The following is a 19,194-nucleotide window of genomic DNA, read 5'->3' as shown; positions in this document are numbered from 1 at the left end:
ACATAAAAATACAAACGTTTCGGCCTTTCTCTAGACCATCTTCAGTGTATAAAATAAATAGAGTATACTATTTTATACTATTTTATACTATTTATTTTATACTATTTATTGTATACTATAAATACGCATACACTGAAGATGGTCTAGAGAAAGGCCGAAACGTTTGTATTTTTATGTTTTAAATATATGTGAATTTTATTATTGTGACACCTAGTCAAGGCTCTTAGCTCTTTTACTTCATTGATTGTTAATTTGTTGATTCTTTTAAATAAATTTAAAAAAATAAAAAATCTCTCATGATGAATATCTTAATATTACTAAAGGGTCTTACGTAAGATATAATCATCTTGTTAGCATCCATATTACAAAATCTATTTATTAAGTTTTCCGCCATTTTGGATCCACCACTTTTTTTACTTAAACTGCAGATTCGTCATTATCGACTATGCAACACATAATATTTTTTCGTAAATACATGCACGGTTTGTTACAAATTTACTCGCATTCGTACAGTTTTGACATTTTATGCCCACTTCATGTGATCCGCCATTTTGAATTTAGAACGAAATCAAAATTGGCGCAGGATATTTGTATAGCTTATTCAATTCCTGAAAAATTAAAAAAAAATAATAAAGATCCGTTAAGAATTGGCGCACGGCTTGAATTTCAATCACAAAATGAACTTCTCGTCCCACTGTGCGGCGCGGCGCGGCGACAACTTGTGTCAGTGGTGGTAACGCACGCGACAACAAACTGGTGGCAGCGGCGAGATCACTCGACGACAATTTCGTTGCTATAAATAAAACTATTGCATATAGCTTTCTCTTTCTTTATCACGCTATTCCAAATTTCGAAAATTTTACAAATTGTGTATTACGATGATTATCTTGCGCAACAAATGCTGATGGTTCTTCATTGCTTTATCATATTGTTACACCATATTTTTCGGTCAAAAACATATACGCATAAGCTCTTGATTGACTAGCACAAATATTCTCACAAAGATAAATCAATTCACAGAAACATCTCCAAGTACATACCTCATGAGACTCTCCAGTTTGGCGTTTCTGTCCTTCGCGATTTGCTTCGCGGCTTGATTTGTATCCCAACCGGTTGCTTGCAGCGCGGCTAACACTTCTTGTTGCGATGCATCCACAGTATCTTTTTGTACCTTCATAACTTTACTTGCTCTAAACTCATCGCTCAGTGACATTACCAGTTGTTGAGAAGCTTCGGTGAGTGGTGGACTAGTACCAACTGCATGTTGTAGATTCGTCTTGGCAGCAGCAAAGTCATTCAGCATCACCAATGTATTTCTAGCCGATGTAGAAGCTTCAGTTTGCAATAGATTGGAAGGTGCATTCAGGTTGCATTTGATTGCAGGATAATGACTCTGCACATAACCGTTCTGACCAGTTTTCAACGGACTTCGAATTGTAGGAGGAGGAGGGGGAGGAGGAGGATTATAAATCGGCGGCTGTTTCAGATAAGGACTAAAGTCGCAAGCATGTCCTGGAGTAGGCTGATTCTTGCCAGTCATATTCTGTTGCTGTTGGTTGCCAGCAGTTTCCTGAGTATAATTTTGGCTTTGTTTGCTGCTCAGATTACTTGAATAGTAATTTCGGAGAATGTTCTGTCGAACAGTTTTATTGTAGAGTGTATTAAATTCATTCTGAGACAACTGCTCTAGATTAGGGACCTGTAAAAGAATTACAATCATACTTATTAATTGTTTTTAAATCTAAAGATTAGCTAAAAATAAATCTGGCAAGCGATATTACTTTTACATTATTATCATTATTAGTATACATAAAAGGATTAAACATATAATTTTATATGTTTTACATACAATTTTAGTTAAAATATCTCTGTTATATGTATGTGTGCATTTATCGAAAACTATTTAAAAAATGTTAAAGTTTGGTAAAAAATATAATGTACCAAAATTTTTATAGCATCATGCCCTTTTGGATTATATATTTTTTAAAATAAAAATATGTTCTTTTTAGATTTTGATTCTCTCTTAGTAATCTTGCAGATAAATATTAACGTAAAGCTATAAAAAGATCAAATAATTCACGAAATATTTCTTTTTTTACTTTGGAGTAAAATATGAAACGTCTCAAATTATACATTACTCCATGATTTTCATACTTTCATAGAAAATAAAAATATAAATAAAACTGATACAAAATATATAATAAATTTTTAAAAAATTTACAATTACAAATTGTATAAGAAAATACAAGGATAAAATATTACAGAAATTTTACTTAACTAAGAAAACTGCCTCTTTATTTTTATCTAATACTTCTTCATAAGAATATATAAAAAATTGATATAAAATCGAATAATTATTTATATATAATGATGCAGCCAGATTTCATAAATTTCTGTCATTTTATAAAATGTCTAGGAATTTTATAAAGTACAGCCACATTCTTAAATTATGGTTGAAAATGGTTTTACAATCTGGCTAAGAATTTTAGTTTATTTATAAGACTTTATAAGACCACATTATCACAATGCAACAATTTTTACATTATTTTATATTCTTGCTGATTTATTTCAGTCATATATTGTAGATAAGGTTGAATATATCTCAAAAATGAAATGACATAATTTTAGAAGTTTTAAATTTTATAATAAAACTTATTGTTTTTTATATTAACTGATTTATCACATCGTTATGAACATGAAAGTATCAAAATCGAAAAATCTTGCAAAATTTATACTTTAAGTAAAAATATTATCAAAATAAGTAACAAAATATTTTGTAATGTTTTTACTTTATTGTTTTTATATGCAAAATAATTATAAATTTAAACTATGTAAAAATAATCACATGATTCCTTGTTTTAAAATAAGTGGCGTTGACATTTCACAAAGAAATTTTTATTAGCAAAAAATTTGTTGCTAGTGTCACGTTTCTCTTCTTTAAAATTTCACGAAAATTTTATTTGAAATATTTTGGCTTGCGTACACAACATGAGTATTTTAAGTTACAAAGTATCCAACTCTGTGTAATTACAAAACTTACATACCGTTTGTTTCAATTCAGCATATACTTGTTCCGATAAAAGTGTAGTAGGCTTCAAATGCTGAGATTGATGCAAATCATTCTGTATGTGAGTGATTCCATAAGTATTACTTGTGCTGGATGTTGGCACATTTTGAAGACAGGTTTGAGGCAACGCAAAATCTCCCAGATGAGGAATTGTCGTCATGCTCGATGATGAATTCTGACTTGATGATAAATAGATCTGCGCTTGATTGGAAGCAGCCTTAGAGATATTGCAATGTCCATGCCGAGAAAATTCACTCGTACTCTTGTCGGAAATATGATTGGCAGTCATTTGAAGTAGATTAAAGCCCATATTATAAAGATAGTTTTGGCTTCCATCAGTTAAAGAGGAAATCTGAGTTTGATTTGTTTTTGAAATACTGATTGTATCGCACTGATTTCTGGCATTAGAGGAAATGTTACTTACTTGTCGCAAATTAACATCTTGGTCAATACCTAATGAATTTTGAAGATAACTTTGGCTGCTCGATGAACAGACTTGTGTTTGATTAAACGCGGCCTTGGCAACGTTAGAAGGTCCATGTTGGGCCTCATTTGTATTACCATCAGTAATATCAGAAGTTCCTTCGAACAATTTGATATTATTCTGATTGATGTGTAACGCGTTTTGAGGATAATTCTGATTTGACAGACAAACTTGCGTTTGTATAAGGGTAGCTTTGGCAACATTACAAGAACCATACTGATTTTGATCGTTTGTGTCATTACTGGAAGCATTGCTAGCAGTTTCTTGAAGCTGATTAACGCTCGACTGGATCGAAATGGGCATTAACATCTGGTTAGTAGACGAACTAGCTTGGCAAACGTTTGACTGCTGAGACAGAGTTTGCGTCTGTTGCCAAATCTGGCTTACTATAGTCTCAGTGGCCGATTCTGACATGCACTGGTCATTCTGGAGTTGCGGTCTTTGAACATTTGTGCTTTTTGACTGCCAGGAGTTCTGCACTTTGCTAGGTGGCGCCGTCAAAGGGCCTGCTCGATCTATTGTTGCAACTGGCGATTTTGGTTTCCCTTGCGGCGGAGGCTTTAACGCTGGGACGATCGACAAAGGCCTGACAGCAACCTCCGTCGTTGAAAGCTGTTGAGTAGATGTATTCTGTCGGAGCTTCTCTAACGATGAGTAGTTCAAATAATTTGCGGAAACAATTCCTGACTGTTGGCATTTACTGTTGCTAGCGTTCGTGTTTTTGGTTGCCTCTTTTTCACCCAAATGCTTCTCCAACTCGGCCAAGAACACCGGATCCAACTTCTTGACAACAGTGGCAACTTCTTGACGATCAGAGTTAACATTCAATGACAGTTCATTCATACTTTGCACGAGCTCGCAATTGGACTTGGGCTTTGGCGGACTCACATTTGGGCCAAGGGAAGGAGGAGGAGGAGGAGGTGGAGGAGGAGGAGGAGGAGGAAGAGGTGGAGTTGGGACCGCGAATGACGATGAGGGTCTACTGTCAGAAATATTAACATACGTCTGCATGGCGGAAGTATTTCGTAAATCATCCGGCCAAGTAGACCAACTTGATCCACATGGGCTAACCTTGTCTATTTCACTATAGTGATTTGAAATGTCGTCACATTGTACATTCACATTCAAATTTAACGTGTCTTGCTGGCATCCTTTGTTTAAATTCATCGAATATTGGCGAGTCTCCTGGAAAAAGAATAAATAAAATGAAATAGTATAAGATATGAATAGTAAAGATAATATACAATAAAGATAATATAAAGATAGTAATAAGATAATACGTGTAAACAAGAGGTTAAAAATTAGTAACATTAAGTTTTAGTTACAATTATTTAAAAAGATTTTTTGAAAATTTACACAATCACTTTCGAAAAAAATATAATTAGTTGTTGATTTTTAGACAACTTTCTTCTTTTCCATTTTTGCTTTAGAAAGATTCTTGAGAATTACGGCGTACAAATAAAAATTGTTTCAATATAATAATACATAAAATGGTGTAATGTATATAATTAATTTATCCAGTTTTGTAATTTTATATCAAGTACAGAGAAATGCTACTTTGTCTTACAAAAACAGCCTATTAAAGAGTACATCACAAAATTAAAATTATTTTGATACAAGGACACATAATTAGCGTATAATTAAATGCATAAATCCAGAGAATATACTGGCAAAATTTGACCATTCATTTTGAAGATACTCTGTACAATATAAATAGAATACATTACAGGATGGGCCATTTTAATCTATGCACCCAAATTTCTTTGTACCTAAGATAGATACGGAAAAATGGTTCAGACAAAAGTTGTTCAAGATAATGGGGGTCACCTATCTGTGTAACTAGCTTTGACCTTGAGACTACTTTTCAAGGTTATTTGAAGGTTAGAGTGGTTTTTTAAACGGGAATCCCTATTTTTTATTACATATTCTTATAGCTTACCTCGAGAGCTTTCCAAAACGCTATAATAAAGTATTTTTTTATTAAGAACTTTTTGAGTTATCAAGGTTTGAAGGTTCCAATATTTTGTCATAAATTACAAAATATTCTGTAAAATATTAATTTTTTTTATCATCTTACCTTAATACTTTTTTGAATAGAATAATGAGACAAATCAGCCAGTGTAAAGAAAACACAATTTTGTAACAAGTAATAAAAAAAATTTTTTTTAACAATTGTGTTTTCTTTATACCGGTTGATTTGTCTCATTATTCTGTTCAAAAAAGTATTAAGGCAAGATGATAAAAAAAAAGAATATTTTACAAGATATTTTATAATTTATGTCAAAATATTGGAACTTTCAAACCTTAATAACTCAAAAAGTTCTTAATAAAAAATACTTTATTATAGCGTTTTGGAAAGCTCTCGAGGTAAGCCATAAGAATATGGAATAAAAAATAAGGGTTCCCATTTTAAAAAACCACTCTGAGCTTCAAATAACCTTGAAAAGTATTCTCAAGGTCAAAGCTAGTTACACAGATAGGTGACCCCCATTATCTTGAACAACTTTTGTCTGAACCATTTTTCCGTATCTGTCTTAGGTACAAAGTTTGGGTGCATAGATTAAAATGGCCCTGTATAATACAATTGTATCGTTACGCCCGTTAGACTAAGAGTGCGCCTGGACACGAGAGGCGTCTCCAAGTCAACGGAAGCTAATAAACAGAATTATTGATCGAGAATTGTTGTTGTTCTCCATCTTGAATTCTGTACGAACTGATCGCAATTAAAAGAGTATGCTTTTCCGCTTATTCAGAGTGTTGTCATTTACGCGCGGTCCCGCGAGTGCGTGAGTGTGCCGCGAGCCAAACGAGTCCCCCTTTTGTAATCTCCGACGCGCACAGCAATATATGTATTAATAATTATCTATTGTGTTTAATGTATATGCAGACCTACATTTTAATAATAGTTAATTTTCGAAACGTTCAAAATGTTCAAAACATCTTGATTTTGAATATTCAGACTGACGAATCATTTTGAATTCGGAAAATTTTCATCATATTACAAGTAATTAGAAAATGTTTCTGACACATTGCTATAAGAATATACCTCTGTATCAGCAGAATCAAGGACGGAACTATTCACGGTATCTTGAACGTTATCTCCTCCCTCTGGATTGCTTACATTTCCATACGTCTGTGTCTTCATATAGCGATTAGTAACTTCAGTAGGCACATGACTATAATATCGCGAATGCGGCGGCTTCATGAACACCGCAGAAGTATCAAAGGGATCAGAATATGCAGGATCCACGTTACCAGGAAAATTGGCATATGTTCTACCTTCTTCATCCTGCCAGAACCTCTCGCCATCGATAGGTTCATCTAGAATGTTAATCACTCGTTTACAAGCGACCTTTTGATCATAGACACATGTGTTTGCCGATTCCTCAGCAGACAAATCGATCAGAGTATCCTCTTGGCTAGTGCCTGAAACCAATGATGTTTGCGAGACCTTGATAGGACTTGATCTAGCATCGTTGTGTAACTTGGTGTAATTGAATTGTTTTCTGGTGCGTGGCGTGCCGCAAGAGAATTTCTTTTTTGCTTGATTATCAGCTGAGGCTGCCACCAATACGTCCGGAGGATCCATTGGGTTTCTTAAATATACATCGTCGATGTAAACAGGACTACCCCAGCTCTTGCCAAAGGGCGCTCCATGTCCTGTATGAATGAAAGAATTCTCCAACGGTTTGCTAATGTCTTCTGGCTGCTTTCGGCGCATTGGATCAACCAGACAGCGCGGGAAATGTGCTACTTGAAAGGTTCGTTGATTCTGACCTTTCCACCAATAATTTTCCGGGCGCCCGTCAACGATTGCAATCTGGTCTCCTGACTCGATGGTCATCTTACCTGCTTCCTCAAAGGCAGTTAGAGCCTTCATTACAGACGGTACCATGCCAGTCAAGGACTCCTTCAACGAAGCAAATGTCGGTCTTTCCGAAGGCTCTCTCGCCCAGCAACGAAGCATCAGCTCATACATGTATGGAGGCATCGCTTCTGGCTCGTGAAGTCGTTCGCCTTCACGGTCGATTTTACGCAAAATTTCAGAACCATTCAAGCCCAGCCAGGGTTCTTCGCCAAACGTTAACATTTCCCACAACGTCACGCCGAACATCCAAACATCTGACGCATGACTAAAATGCCGAGCCTTGAGGGACTCAGGAGCGCACCAAGGAAAAGGCACTTTCTTATGTTCCGTCATAACGTAGCAGTCTTCCTGTTGAGGAAGTGCTCTCATCAAACCAAAGTCGCCGATTTTGATTTTATCAATAGTACTCAGCAGGACGTTTCTGCATGCCAGATCACGATGTAGAAAACGCTTTGCTTCTAAATAAGCCATACCCGTAGCTACTTGCAATGCATAGTTACAGAGTGTGAGAATCGAGATTCTGCCACATTGCTGATGTAAATAGTCAAGTAACGCGCCTAAAGGCGCAAGTTCGGTTACCATCATCATAGGCTGCGACAACACCACACCGTACAATCTAATAAGATTATAATGATCTAAAGTGTGCATTGCCTGAACTTCTGAGACAAAGTCTTCTATAACACTCGGTTGTGTGAGAGCATCTGCCTTGAGGACTTTAACAGCAACAGGTAGAGTTCGTCCAGAAGGCGAAGTCCATTCCCCTCTTCTCACTACACCGAAGCTTCCATCACCCAATTTAATAGATAATGTCACATCTTTGTCTTGTATGAGACATGTCAACACTGAGGAGGTTTCAACAGGCTGCGAGGATCGCTTGTTGCTTTTACTGCTGCTACCAGGTTTAATTTTGGTAATTAAACTCTTCTTCCATTGAGCATTTCGTCTCTTCTTTACTGCATCCAATAGACGTCTAACACCCGGTTTACCCAGACCAATCTTCTCCAAATCTTCTGCTTGGACATAATCAAAGTGATGTAGACGAGTAATCTGCAGATCATCTCGAATTCGCGTAAAGAACTGGGAGAGCTGCACGTCATGCAACAGTTCTTGAAGCCACTCTGTACCTTCCTCGTCCGCCATAGTAATTGTATTTTTTTTTTTCTTCACTGAGATATCTTACTCAGGAATATGTGGATGTCCTTAATATACACAGGAATCTAAAAAAAAGAGATATGATCATTGGATTTGCATTAATACCATTATGTATTTGATGTATCCTACTATTCATATATTTTGGATTTTATAATCTGTCAATTGGAATTCTAAATTTTGAATAGGAATATTTTAGTAAACCATCTTACAGGCACTCTTAACCTAGAGAATTACTTTAAGTTTTAATTTTTTCAATTGTAGAATTATTACATTTCTATAAAATTATTACATGTTTCATAAGAATTTCGATCCTTGTATATGGAAAACTTTATTTCAATTTATTGATTTAAAGTTACTAGTATCTTAGAATATTGATTTTTTAATTCTATAGAATCTCAAATCTTAGATTTTATTCTGGATTATTGTGAAAGTAACATGTTTCTTGTATGTATAGTGTATCGACGGGAATTACTACGTACGCAGTACTCTTGTACATTAAATAGGTTTTTATATAAAGACATTATACAGGGTGCCCCAATTTAATGTCTCACCCCAAATAACTTTTTTATTTTTAACTGCAAAAAACATTTCAAACAAAAGTTATTCGGTTCGAAGGGGGATACAAGATGGTACCATTATTTTGACCTTGACGAGTTGCATGAAGGTCACGTGAAGGTCACCTTCAATTTTTTTAATGGAGCCCCCTATTGTTTATTATACTGTCTTATTCTACTAATTAATATAAATAATTTTTGCCTGAAGCATTTTTCGATTTGCCTAATACTTTGCGAGATGTTCAAGAGAAAATTGACAACTTTTTCAATATTTAGCTTATGATATCTCGATAACTGTCTGTTGGAGGGAAAAATAGTACAGGACTTTTTTTACTTGATTTGGTTTCAGGAATATGCTGTTGTAAAAGTGTTCCAATATAGTAACATACACCAAATTTACATACACAACAATTTTCAATAATTGGAGTACTATTGCAACAGCATATTCCTGAGACCAAATCAAGTAAAAAAAAGTCCTGTACTACTTCTCCCTCCGGCAAACAGTTATCGAGATATTGTAAGCTAAATATTGAAGAAGTTATAAATTTTCTCTTGAATATCTCAAAAAGTATTAGGCAAATAAAAAAGTGTTTCAGATAAAAGTTGTTGATTAATAGAATAAGACTGTATAATAAACAATAGGGGGTTCCATTTAAAAAATTCAAGGTGACCTTCACGTGACCTTCATGCAACTCGTCAAGGTCAAACTAATGGTACCATCTTGTGTCCCCCTTCAAACCGAATAACTTTTGTCTGAAATGTTTTTTTCTGCAGTTAAAAATAAAAAAGTTATTTGGGGTGGGACATTAAATTGGGACACCCTGTATAGAGTCAAGCAAATCTCTAGTCAATAATGAGTCGCTAAAATCATTTTTGTAACAAAAAAAAAAGAAGAATCAAATAAAGAACGCCTTAAAGTATCGACAATATACATACAGTACTTACCAAAAGTTCTAAAGTGACTAGTTATCTCTAGTACTCAGAAAGTATTGGTTTATTGGCCAAATGTTATAATTAAACAAAAATAATCAAGAATTTTAAGTAAAAAGCTAATTTTTTTTATTTTATATTCATGTAACTGAACTCGAGACAATTTCAAATTACTGATGACAGTGATGACAAACGTTTTTGCAATGAAAACTTTCCGAATTGTGAGTTAAGAGTATTTAAGGTTTAAATACTGACGGTATTATTCAAGATTACGTGGAGGTTTCTCAGTCAAATTTACACTACCTCTACTCTCGCCTGTGTTTGTAGATAGTTATTGATGTTCAGTCATTAAATGTACAAATTGATGTCCTGCTACTTTTGGCAGAGTCCCAAGCAAACTTAAACTGTATTTAAAACGTTTCTAAAACATTTTAGCGTAATAAAATTAGAAACATTTGACGTTTTTCTTTGAAGATCTTTGAAAAGTTAGTTTAGGTATAAGACAAGACCTAGAAACATGGACGATTTAAAAGATAAAATATTAACAATATAATATAATAAAACATTTTTAAAAACATCTTAAATTTTATGTTTGCTTGAGATACTACTGAGCAGCAGAAGAACATTAATTTAAACATTTAATAAAATAATAAACATCCATAACCATCTACAGACACACGCACGCACGCATACACAAGAGGTATAAATCCGTTTGGACAATGTGAAATATCTTATAATAATTATTAGTTTATTAATAATTATTAGAAATATTAAAATAGAAAAAAGATAATCTTTAGCCAACGTTGGGGTTTTTATTTAAGATGTTTATGTTGAACTTGATGGTGCGTCTCAAAAGCGTTCAAAGTTCAAATAACGTTTTCGTACAGAACAAAAGTAGTCAGAGTACCAAAGTGAGATAAAATCTTTGGAAAAAAATAGATTTTTGTCTTCTAAGGTTTACAATTTGCTAACAAGGCAATCCAATTTAAAAGTACTTTGCCCTTTATTGGATCAAAAATGTTGCAAATTTTAATACCTGCTAAAAAAATTGCAGAGTTAAGCTCTTCATATTTTTCTTAGCATGCTTTTCTCTCCGTAAAGGCAAAATTCCTAAAAAACTGATATTTCCTTATACTGATTACAAGTTTTATATTAAAAGCTTTATCGTTGTTAACACTGTGCTAATCGGGCAAGTTATGTCAGGACTATAATATAAGCACCAGGTACCACATAATTTCGATGATTTGCATCATCTTGCAAAGTTTTCTTTTTCTTTCTCTTATAACTAATGTACAAATCTTGGGACATACGTTCTTCACGGATATATTAAAGAAGAACAGGCTAACTATTCTGGCACAAAAACATTGAACTGAGATTATGAACTTATTGTTAGAGCCAGTTTCACAAACGTTAACTGTTAACTGAAGACTAATCAATTCTCTTTGTCTCTTCTTATTTACTATTAGATAATAATAGATAAAAAGATAGGGAGCCGACTAATCTCTGGTTAACCGACGTTAGCTTTTATGCCCGTTTTCACCAACGTCGTTCAACTTCAATCTTAGTTTAATTCATCCTCTGTCTTTTTCAAACTGTCCCCTTAGAAAGAAACAAAAGATGATTTAAAATTAAATTGTAAGAAGTTAAATAGCGTTGGTAAAAACCAGGCATTATAAATCAGAATTTTTTTTAGTATACCCTTAACGAAAATGCCTTTCGACTAATATGGTCCCAGTAAACACAGTTTGTAGCGTTAACATAACATAAAAGTAACAATTAACATAACAAACTTTTTGTATTCGAAAAATTTAATTAATAAAAAGTTTGCTAAAAGAAAAAATGTTGCTTGCCTATTTTAAATGTTTATAATAGGATTACTATGTGACAAAAATGCCTTTTCTCCAGTCGATAAAATAAAGGTATTATTTAATAAATATTTTCACGCGTCCGATCACGCTCGATATTACATTTTTCCCTAAATGTAGAGGAAAATTATTAATTGCTACACATGTTTAAATAATTGTGTAAGCAATTTAAACTGCGCCCATCTTTACTTGCGTTTCTTCGAACGGGATCTTTGTCTTATCTCCACTTAAACTTTTTCTTGCTCTTTTAAAATTCTTATCTCTTACAACTCGTGCAAAATATGACGATCAACATCAATTATAATTAATTGGATATAATCAAATTGTATTGATTACACATCCATTAAGTTTTAGGTTTTGTAAGACTTTTTGTAGAATAATATGAACATGATTCTGAAAAAATTAGTAGTTATTGCTCTTTTGTTGCATACATTTTTAATAAATTCCATTCTTATTGCAAACATTCTTTCGAATGTATTTGATGTGTACTTCTTTACCTTTGTAAGATACCACGAATCCTTAAGAGACTATAATTGTAAAGTTGTAGAACAAAATACATATCTATATGTTCCGTTTCCTTATTATTGAACATATATGACCCATTTTCTTCTTTTTATCATGTAACTCACTATATTTTGGTGATTGCTTTCTTTAAAATAAAATCTTTTTAAAAAGTGAGAACAAGAGTTCATAGGCAAATGACCCAATTTTTTTCACACTCGATCTTGGTCACAAGGTAGGAACCAAACAAAAGGTCTCGTCTGCCCCAGAACCTATTTTAACGTTCCAGAGATATCGGGCTCCAAAAATTCCAAAACCGAGGTGGAGTCGACTAAAAGGTTTCCTAATGGGTTCCCAAAAATCACTTAATCCACCTAAAACTTACTTAGGTTCGTAGAAAATGCAGGACAATGTCAGTAACGTCAACCATTCGTTTGGTACCTACTTTGTGACCAAAATCGAATGCGAAAGAAATGAGGCCAATCTTGTGTATTCTCACTCTTTCAAGAGTTGCTGTTATTCACTTTTTCTTCAACTCCGTGAATAACAATATTATAATTTCCTACTCAACAATGTAAATGTAACATAACACGCATGTTATCAATATGACAATTTCCTACTTAACAATGTAAATGTAATATAACATGCGTGCTATATTACATAGTTGAGTAGGAAATTATAATATTGATGTTATTGTTACTTGGTGTTTACTGGGATTATGTATAGTTTTTAGTCGGTAAACAAACTAACTCGACAATAAATCTACTAGAAATCAGTTGGTTTATATACTTGTATCTACATATGTAATACAGAAATCAAGAGAATTTTTTTTAGTTTACCAAAAACGCCTTTCGACTAATATGGTCCCAATAAACACAGTTTATAGCGCTAACATAAAAGTATTAACAACATAACAAATGTTATATTTAGAAAAACATGTAACATGTTATTTCAATGTAACATTAGTCCTGGTCTACAATATGTGGAGTAAGCCTGGAATAAAGAGTAGGAGTAACAAAATTAATCAATTTCATTTCATAGTCCTGCTTCAGCTCTTACGTTTACTCGTGGCGAATTAGAACGCCCTTGTTACAAACATTTAAAAAATTCTGCAGTTCTGGATAGTGAAAGAAATTCTGCATATTCTTTCGATTTCTATATTACATATGTACAAGTATATAAGAAATCGGCGCGCAAAACAAAGTTGGAAAGAAACGGTATGTAAATTCACATTTCAAAATATAAGAATTACAAATTGGGCTACATCTTGCCTTGTAACCCACATTGGCGTTTCCTCATGTTGTTTAATTTTAAACTAAGAATAAGTACAAGCTCGTCTTTATTTAAAAATGAGTATAGGAAATTAAGGCCAATGTATTTACGAGCGATGAGTAATATGATAAAGTGTTTAATTTTAGTTTAGGAATCTTACTTTCAGTTTAGTATATAATCTATTTCGTAGGTAGATAGTTTCGAGTGAGATTCCACTCAAAAAACTTTAGAGAGTGAGAACATACATACACAGTGCATTCAAAAAGTTCCAGGACGGGTCGCACACAGATCAAACAACGCCATGTATTGACCCCTCTTAAATATCAAGCTTCTACATAGTCTCCCGCCAATTCGATACAACGCTTAGAACGAGTCTTCAGGTCCAGCATCGCCTTCTGGAACGCCTCCACTGGAATACTGTTCAGTTCCATTGTCACTGCCTTTTCAATCGCCTCCACTGACTCATATCAGTGTCCCTTCATCTTCAATTTTAGCTTGGGAAACAAAAAATAGTCTGGGGGGGGCAGATCAGGTGAGTACGCAGGGTGGTTGATGCTCACAACTTGCCTTTTCGTCAAAAACTCCTGTACAACAATGGACTTGTGAGCCGGTGCATTGTCGTGCAACAGCCACCACTCTCCGCTCTCCAACACTTTTGGCCTCACACACCGCATTCGTTTTAAAAGTCGTTCCAAAACTCACCTGATCTGTCCCTCCCAGACTATTTTTTGTTTCCCAAGCTAAAATTGAAGATGAAGGGACATCGATATGAGTCAGTAGAGGCGATTGAAAAAGCGGTGACAAAGGAACTGAACAGTATTCCAGTGGAGGCGTTTCAGAAGGCGATGATGGACCTAAATACTCGTTCTAAGCGTTGTATCGAATTGGCGGGAGACTATGTAGAAGCTTGATATTAAAGAGGAGTCAATACATGGCGTTGTTTGATCCGTGTGCGACCAGTCCTGGAACTTTTTGAACACACTGTGTATTCTTAATTCTTTACAGTATGCGTTTCCAAAAAAACGCTTATTTTAAGAACATTATGATATTGATTATGTATTTAATGACGTATACTATTTTGACATCAACTTAATACTATTCCAAAAATTATAGTGTCCTATCAAACGCTGACAATGCTTGACACTTTGATAAGTAGTTCAACTTTTTGAACTCTATATTCTTTACTGTGCGGAGTGATTCCATTTCTTGACTATGCACTTCTACACAATCGTATTCTTTGATACATCACCTATTTCTTGCTGTCACGTCTAATGGGTGATACTTGAGAAGGACTAGTAATACTGGTCGAAACGTCGTGTATTAATTGAAAATGTACTGTGCCAGTTATCGTCGATATAATCATTTTATTGTTGTGAAAAATTATATTGTTTGGTTGAAAAAAGGTGTATACGCAAAGATATAATCAGGCACTAAGATCCAGCCCAATCGTAAAAAGATGTTCTCTTATTTTACGTCCCCAACTCCGATTTTCACTAACATCGTTTGACTTTTATCTTAATTTACTTTACTTTTTAAGGAAATGTTAGAAAGAGACGAAGGCTGAATTAAACTAACAAAAGATCAAAGTTAAACGACGCTTGTGAAAACAGGAGTAAAGAAAGTAAAGAAGCTAGTTCTGAATCGTTGTTCGTATAGCGAACAATTATCTGAGCATATCAATCTCTGATAATTACAAATATTACATTATCACTTTTTTGTTGAAATTAAATATAACAAGAACAATTAAAAGGATAGAATAAGTTTCCTTTTAAATTTACATGCCACATTCTTCAAATAAACAAATACTACTCGTTAAGGATTCCTTACGATAGAAACTATTGATAAATATATTTTGAACCAATGCAAATCAATTAATTTACAAGTACAGTGCACGATAGGTTATGTTTTATGAATATTATTGTACTTGAAGCCTAGAAAACTTGATTATTTCATTTAAATCGGATTTTTAATATCGATGACTTTTTACATACTGAACTTGATTCTCAGTTACTCAACGTCTGTTTCATGCTTTAACATGTTACAATCATTTGTTATAAATAAAAATGTACAGTTAATATTTGTGTGCATCCTCCCCCTCGAGCTCTTTTCTTATTCTTATCCTATAACTAATGCAAAATATATATATATACAGTAATCAACAAGACAGATCTTTAGATAAACATTGACCTCTCCAGACAATCTATATCTTTTGTTGAATCCTTCATAGCAATTCAAAAGAATAGCTTTACGATATATAATACTAACCTGCGATTCCCACTCTTGACATTTCCTTTTGTCTGGAAAGCATTGACAGTGACGCTAGAGGATCACCCATAGAGAAAGCGCCAATATCTCCGCCGAGGTGTTTCGTGAAACATTTCCTAGTACTCCGTCTGTTTTAGGGCGCTCGGGAATAACGTTGTCGGATCGCTTGCTCCATTGAAATTCCCGACAACAAGCACTTTCACTCGACGGTTTTCCAATGCAATACGCATTCTTTAATTATCGCGTCCTAACCTAAAAGCGTAACGGTCACACCTGAAGTGGCTGTTCCTATACGCGCACTTACCGATTGTTGTAAACGAAAGTGCACCAAGTGATCGAGAAGATCATCGATTGCGATTACTCGTAGCCGTCGTTTTTGCGCACCCACGAAACAAGGCGAAGTACAGGGAGGAGATAAAGGAAATTTTAAAAATTGTATGCAGATTTTACATTGTGCAGGCGCATACAATCAATAGACATATAAAGATAGTCCAGCATATATATTCATCTCCAGAAAGAGAGAGAGAGAGAAAATTGTGAAATAAGTTTCCTTCTTCGTCTGCGCAGTTCAGATGCGCAACTGCCTTTTATCAACCGTTGTTAAGGTTCCCGCACAAGGCTGAGCGACAGCGAATAGTCATAGGCACAGTCCGCAATTCGCTCATATTTGACGCCGACTGAACGTATTTTTAAATAACTCCTATATGCAATCGTTTGTATTTCGTATGTAGACGTTTGTAGTGCAATTAGAAAGGTTTGTGAGTCATTCGTTTGTTTGTAATTAATTAATTATTTTTCCACCGTATACTTAGCGCCAATAGATAAATTAGATAAAGTTTTTATATGGAATCGTTGGTATTTCGTATGAAGACGTTTGTAGTGCAATTAAAAAGGTTTGTGAGTGATCCAGATAATTTTAATTAAATATTTATTAAATAGAAGTTAGCCGGTTTCAAAATTTTATTGATTTCCTATCAATGAGTGCTGCTACACGGAACGCTTAATCGGGTTTAATAACATCTGTAGTTATAAAACTGGCCAATCACAACTACTTCTCAGAAGAATGGAATGACTGTGATTGGCCAGCCCCTTAACTACGGATGTTATTAAACCCGATTAAGCGTTCCGTGTAGCAGCAAGAATTGCTTGTCACACCATTTCAGAACGTCTAGACCGAGGGGTTGTGAAAATAAAAATTTTAATATAAGTGTTGTGTTAAATTTATGGATAATATAATTGTTCCATCGCCTGTAAATTGCAATAACAACTACATCTGAGAAAGTCGATATGTCTACTCAGACTCAAAGGTAAATGGTTCAGGAAAATTAATTTATATGAGTTGTTTTTGTTTTAATTATATTAATCATTATTTGTTATAACTAACTATCCATCTCTCGCGATGTTGAAGCTGCAAATACGTCACGGAAGTTGCCCTCAACGTCGCGAGAGATGGATAGCTAGTTATAACAATTAGTGATTAATATAATTAAAACAAAAACAACTCATATAAATAATTTTCCTGAACCATTTACCTTTGAGTCTGAGTACGACATATCGACTTTCTCAGATGTAGTTGTTATTGCAGTTTACAGGCGATTTATGGAACAATTATATTATCCATAAATTTAACACAACGCTTATATTAAAATTTTTATTTTCACAACCCCTCGGTCTAGATGTCCTGAAATGGCGTGACAAGCAATTCTTATGTCGTATCATAGATAGGAAATCAATGAAATTTTGAATCCGGCTAATTTCTATTTAATAAATATTTAATTAAAATTATCTGGATCACTCACAAACCTTTTTAATTGCACTACAAACGTCTTCATACGAAATACCAACGATTCCATATAAAAACTTTATCTAATTTATCTATTGGCGCTAAGTATACGGTGGAAAAATAATTAATTAATTACAAACAAACGAATGACTCACAAACCTTTCTAATTGCATTACAAACGTCTACATACGAAATACCAACGATTGCATATAGGGGTCATTTAAAAATACGTTCAGTCGGCGTCAAGTATGAGCGAATCAGTCCGCACAGTGAGTATAGACGTGCGAACTCGGTCGAATACTCGGCGCGGCGCTGATTGGTGCTGAGCGCACACGTTCATACGTGCCTTCTCCTTGCAACACATTCTGAATCCTCTTTTATGGATAAAAGTACCAATAAAATTGTTTTCGAAGAATTCTTATTGGCTGAAAAGATCTTTTACAAACGCTTTTATCGAAAAATATGGCTCTTTGTCATATATTTGACCGAGTCCGCGTATTTATACTCAAGCCCCTAATTGAGCCCAGTAAATAAGGAATATTTTATCAACATTAGTAAAATGTTAATTTATAAATTTTTAAACGTTATGACACAATCAACTAGTAAGAATATTCGTAAAAGTCGCCAGAAGCAATTAACAACATCAATGATTTTTATTTGACCGTGTCTGGCAATTTTTATAATACGGAAAATTTATTGCGAAAAATATTACCTCAGCCAGGGTTTGAACCTGGACCTCCGTTCTCTCTAGGCGGGCGCCTCAACCAATTCCAAGACCACCGAGGCATACGATAATATTAGTCGCAATAACAATATAAAGATGTTGTTTACGCGTCTATTTCGACTTTTCAGAACTGCGCGCCGATAAAGGTGCAATTTCATACGTCGCTAGTCACTAGCGATGGACGTGTCACGTGGTACTATCGTCGCTAGCGACAAGAGGAATATACATAAAATTTTAAAGAGTTTCTCGCAATGGCAACTAATCAGGTAGGTAATAAATAAATTTAATAAATAGCAAAGTTTAATTAATTTGGAGAAATAATGTAAAATACAATCGTTTGGATAATCTCTTCTGTGTTTAACCTCACTTTTTGTTATTTGTCAATTATCAACTGAAATGCAGAAAATACAAAAAATAATAATTTTATTGATTAAATTGTTTTGAATGAAAATGTAATTTTTAATGCTTTTTAGACTACAGTAGTGCCAAAAGTTGTATTGTGCGGCTTATGCAAAAGCGAATGCAATTTTAATAAAATTGCTTCTCATTCTTGTATGGCTGGATATACAAATTTCTTATGTGAAAAAGAGTCACCGTATGTTATTAATAGCTTCTTTTACTTCTCAAAACCTAAATACTTTTACAAAATTCAAAATTTTCCAAAAATCGAATATAATAATTATCAATAACATTAAACTAAATTTTGAAATTCACCTTTCACTAAACACC

General features: G+C 34.0%; 1 protein-coding gene across 6 annotated transcripts in view; it reads right to left on the bottom strand.

Annotated features, from left to right (window-relative positions):
- The window catches only part of LOC105558442, a 23,203-nt gene extending 6,548 nt beyond the window's left edge, over nt 1-16,655 (bottom strand). The window contains exons 1-5 of one of the 6 annotated variants that reach the window (XM_012006135.1): nt 15,959-16,655; nt 13,943-15,819; nt 6,598-8,636; nt 3,045-4,736; nt 1,041-1,699 (exon numbers count right to left, since the gene is read on the bottom strand). In XM_012006135.1, coding sequence (XP_011861525.1) covers nt 1,041-1,699; nt 3,045-4,736; nt 6,598-8,559 — 4,313 coding nt within the window. In that variant the 5' untranslated portion in view covers nt 8,560-8,636; nt 13,943-15,819; nt 15,959-16,655. The remainder of the gene's footprint in view (nt 1-1,040; nt 1,700-3,044; nt 4,737-6,597; nt 8,637-13,942; nt 15,820-15,958) is intronic. The other 5 variants (XM_012006136.1, XM_012006137.1, XM_012006133.1 and 2 more) reach the window with 5 other exon arrangements.
- Nucleotides 16,656-19,194: the final 2,539 nt, after the last annotated feature.

Source organism: Vollenhovia emeryi, unplaced genomic scaffold (assembly GCF_000949405.1).
Source record: "Vollenhovia emeryi isolate VEMERY1.0 unplaced genomic scaffold, V.emery_V1.0 DF939344.1, whole genome shotgun sequence".
NCBI lineage: Eukaryota > Metazoa > Arthropoda > Insecta > Hymenoptera > Formicidae > Vollenhovia > Vollenhovia emeryi.
The sequence above is the reverse complement of the archived record's forward strand: the minus strand, read 5'-3'. Positions and strand labels throughout refer to the sequence as shown.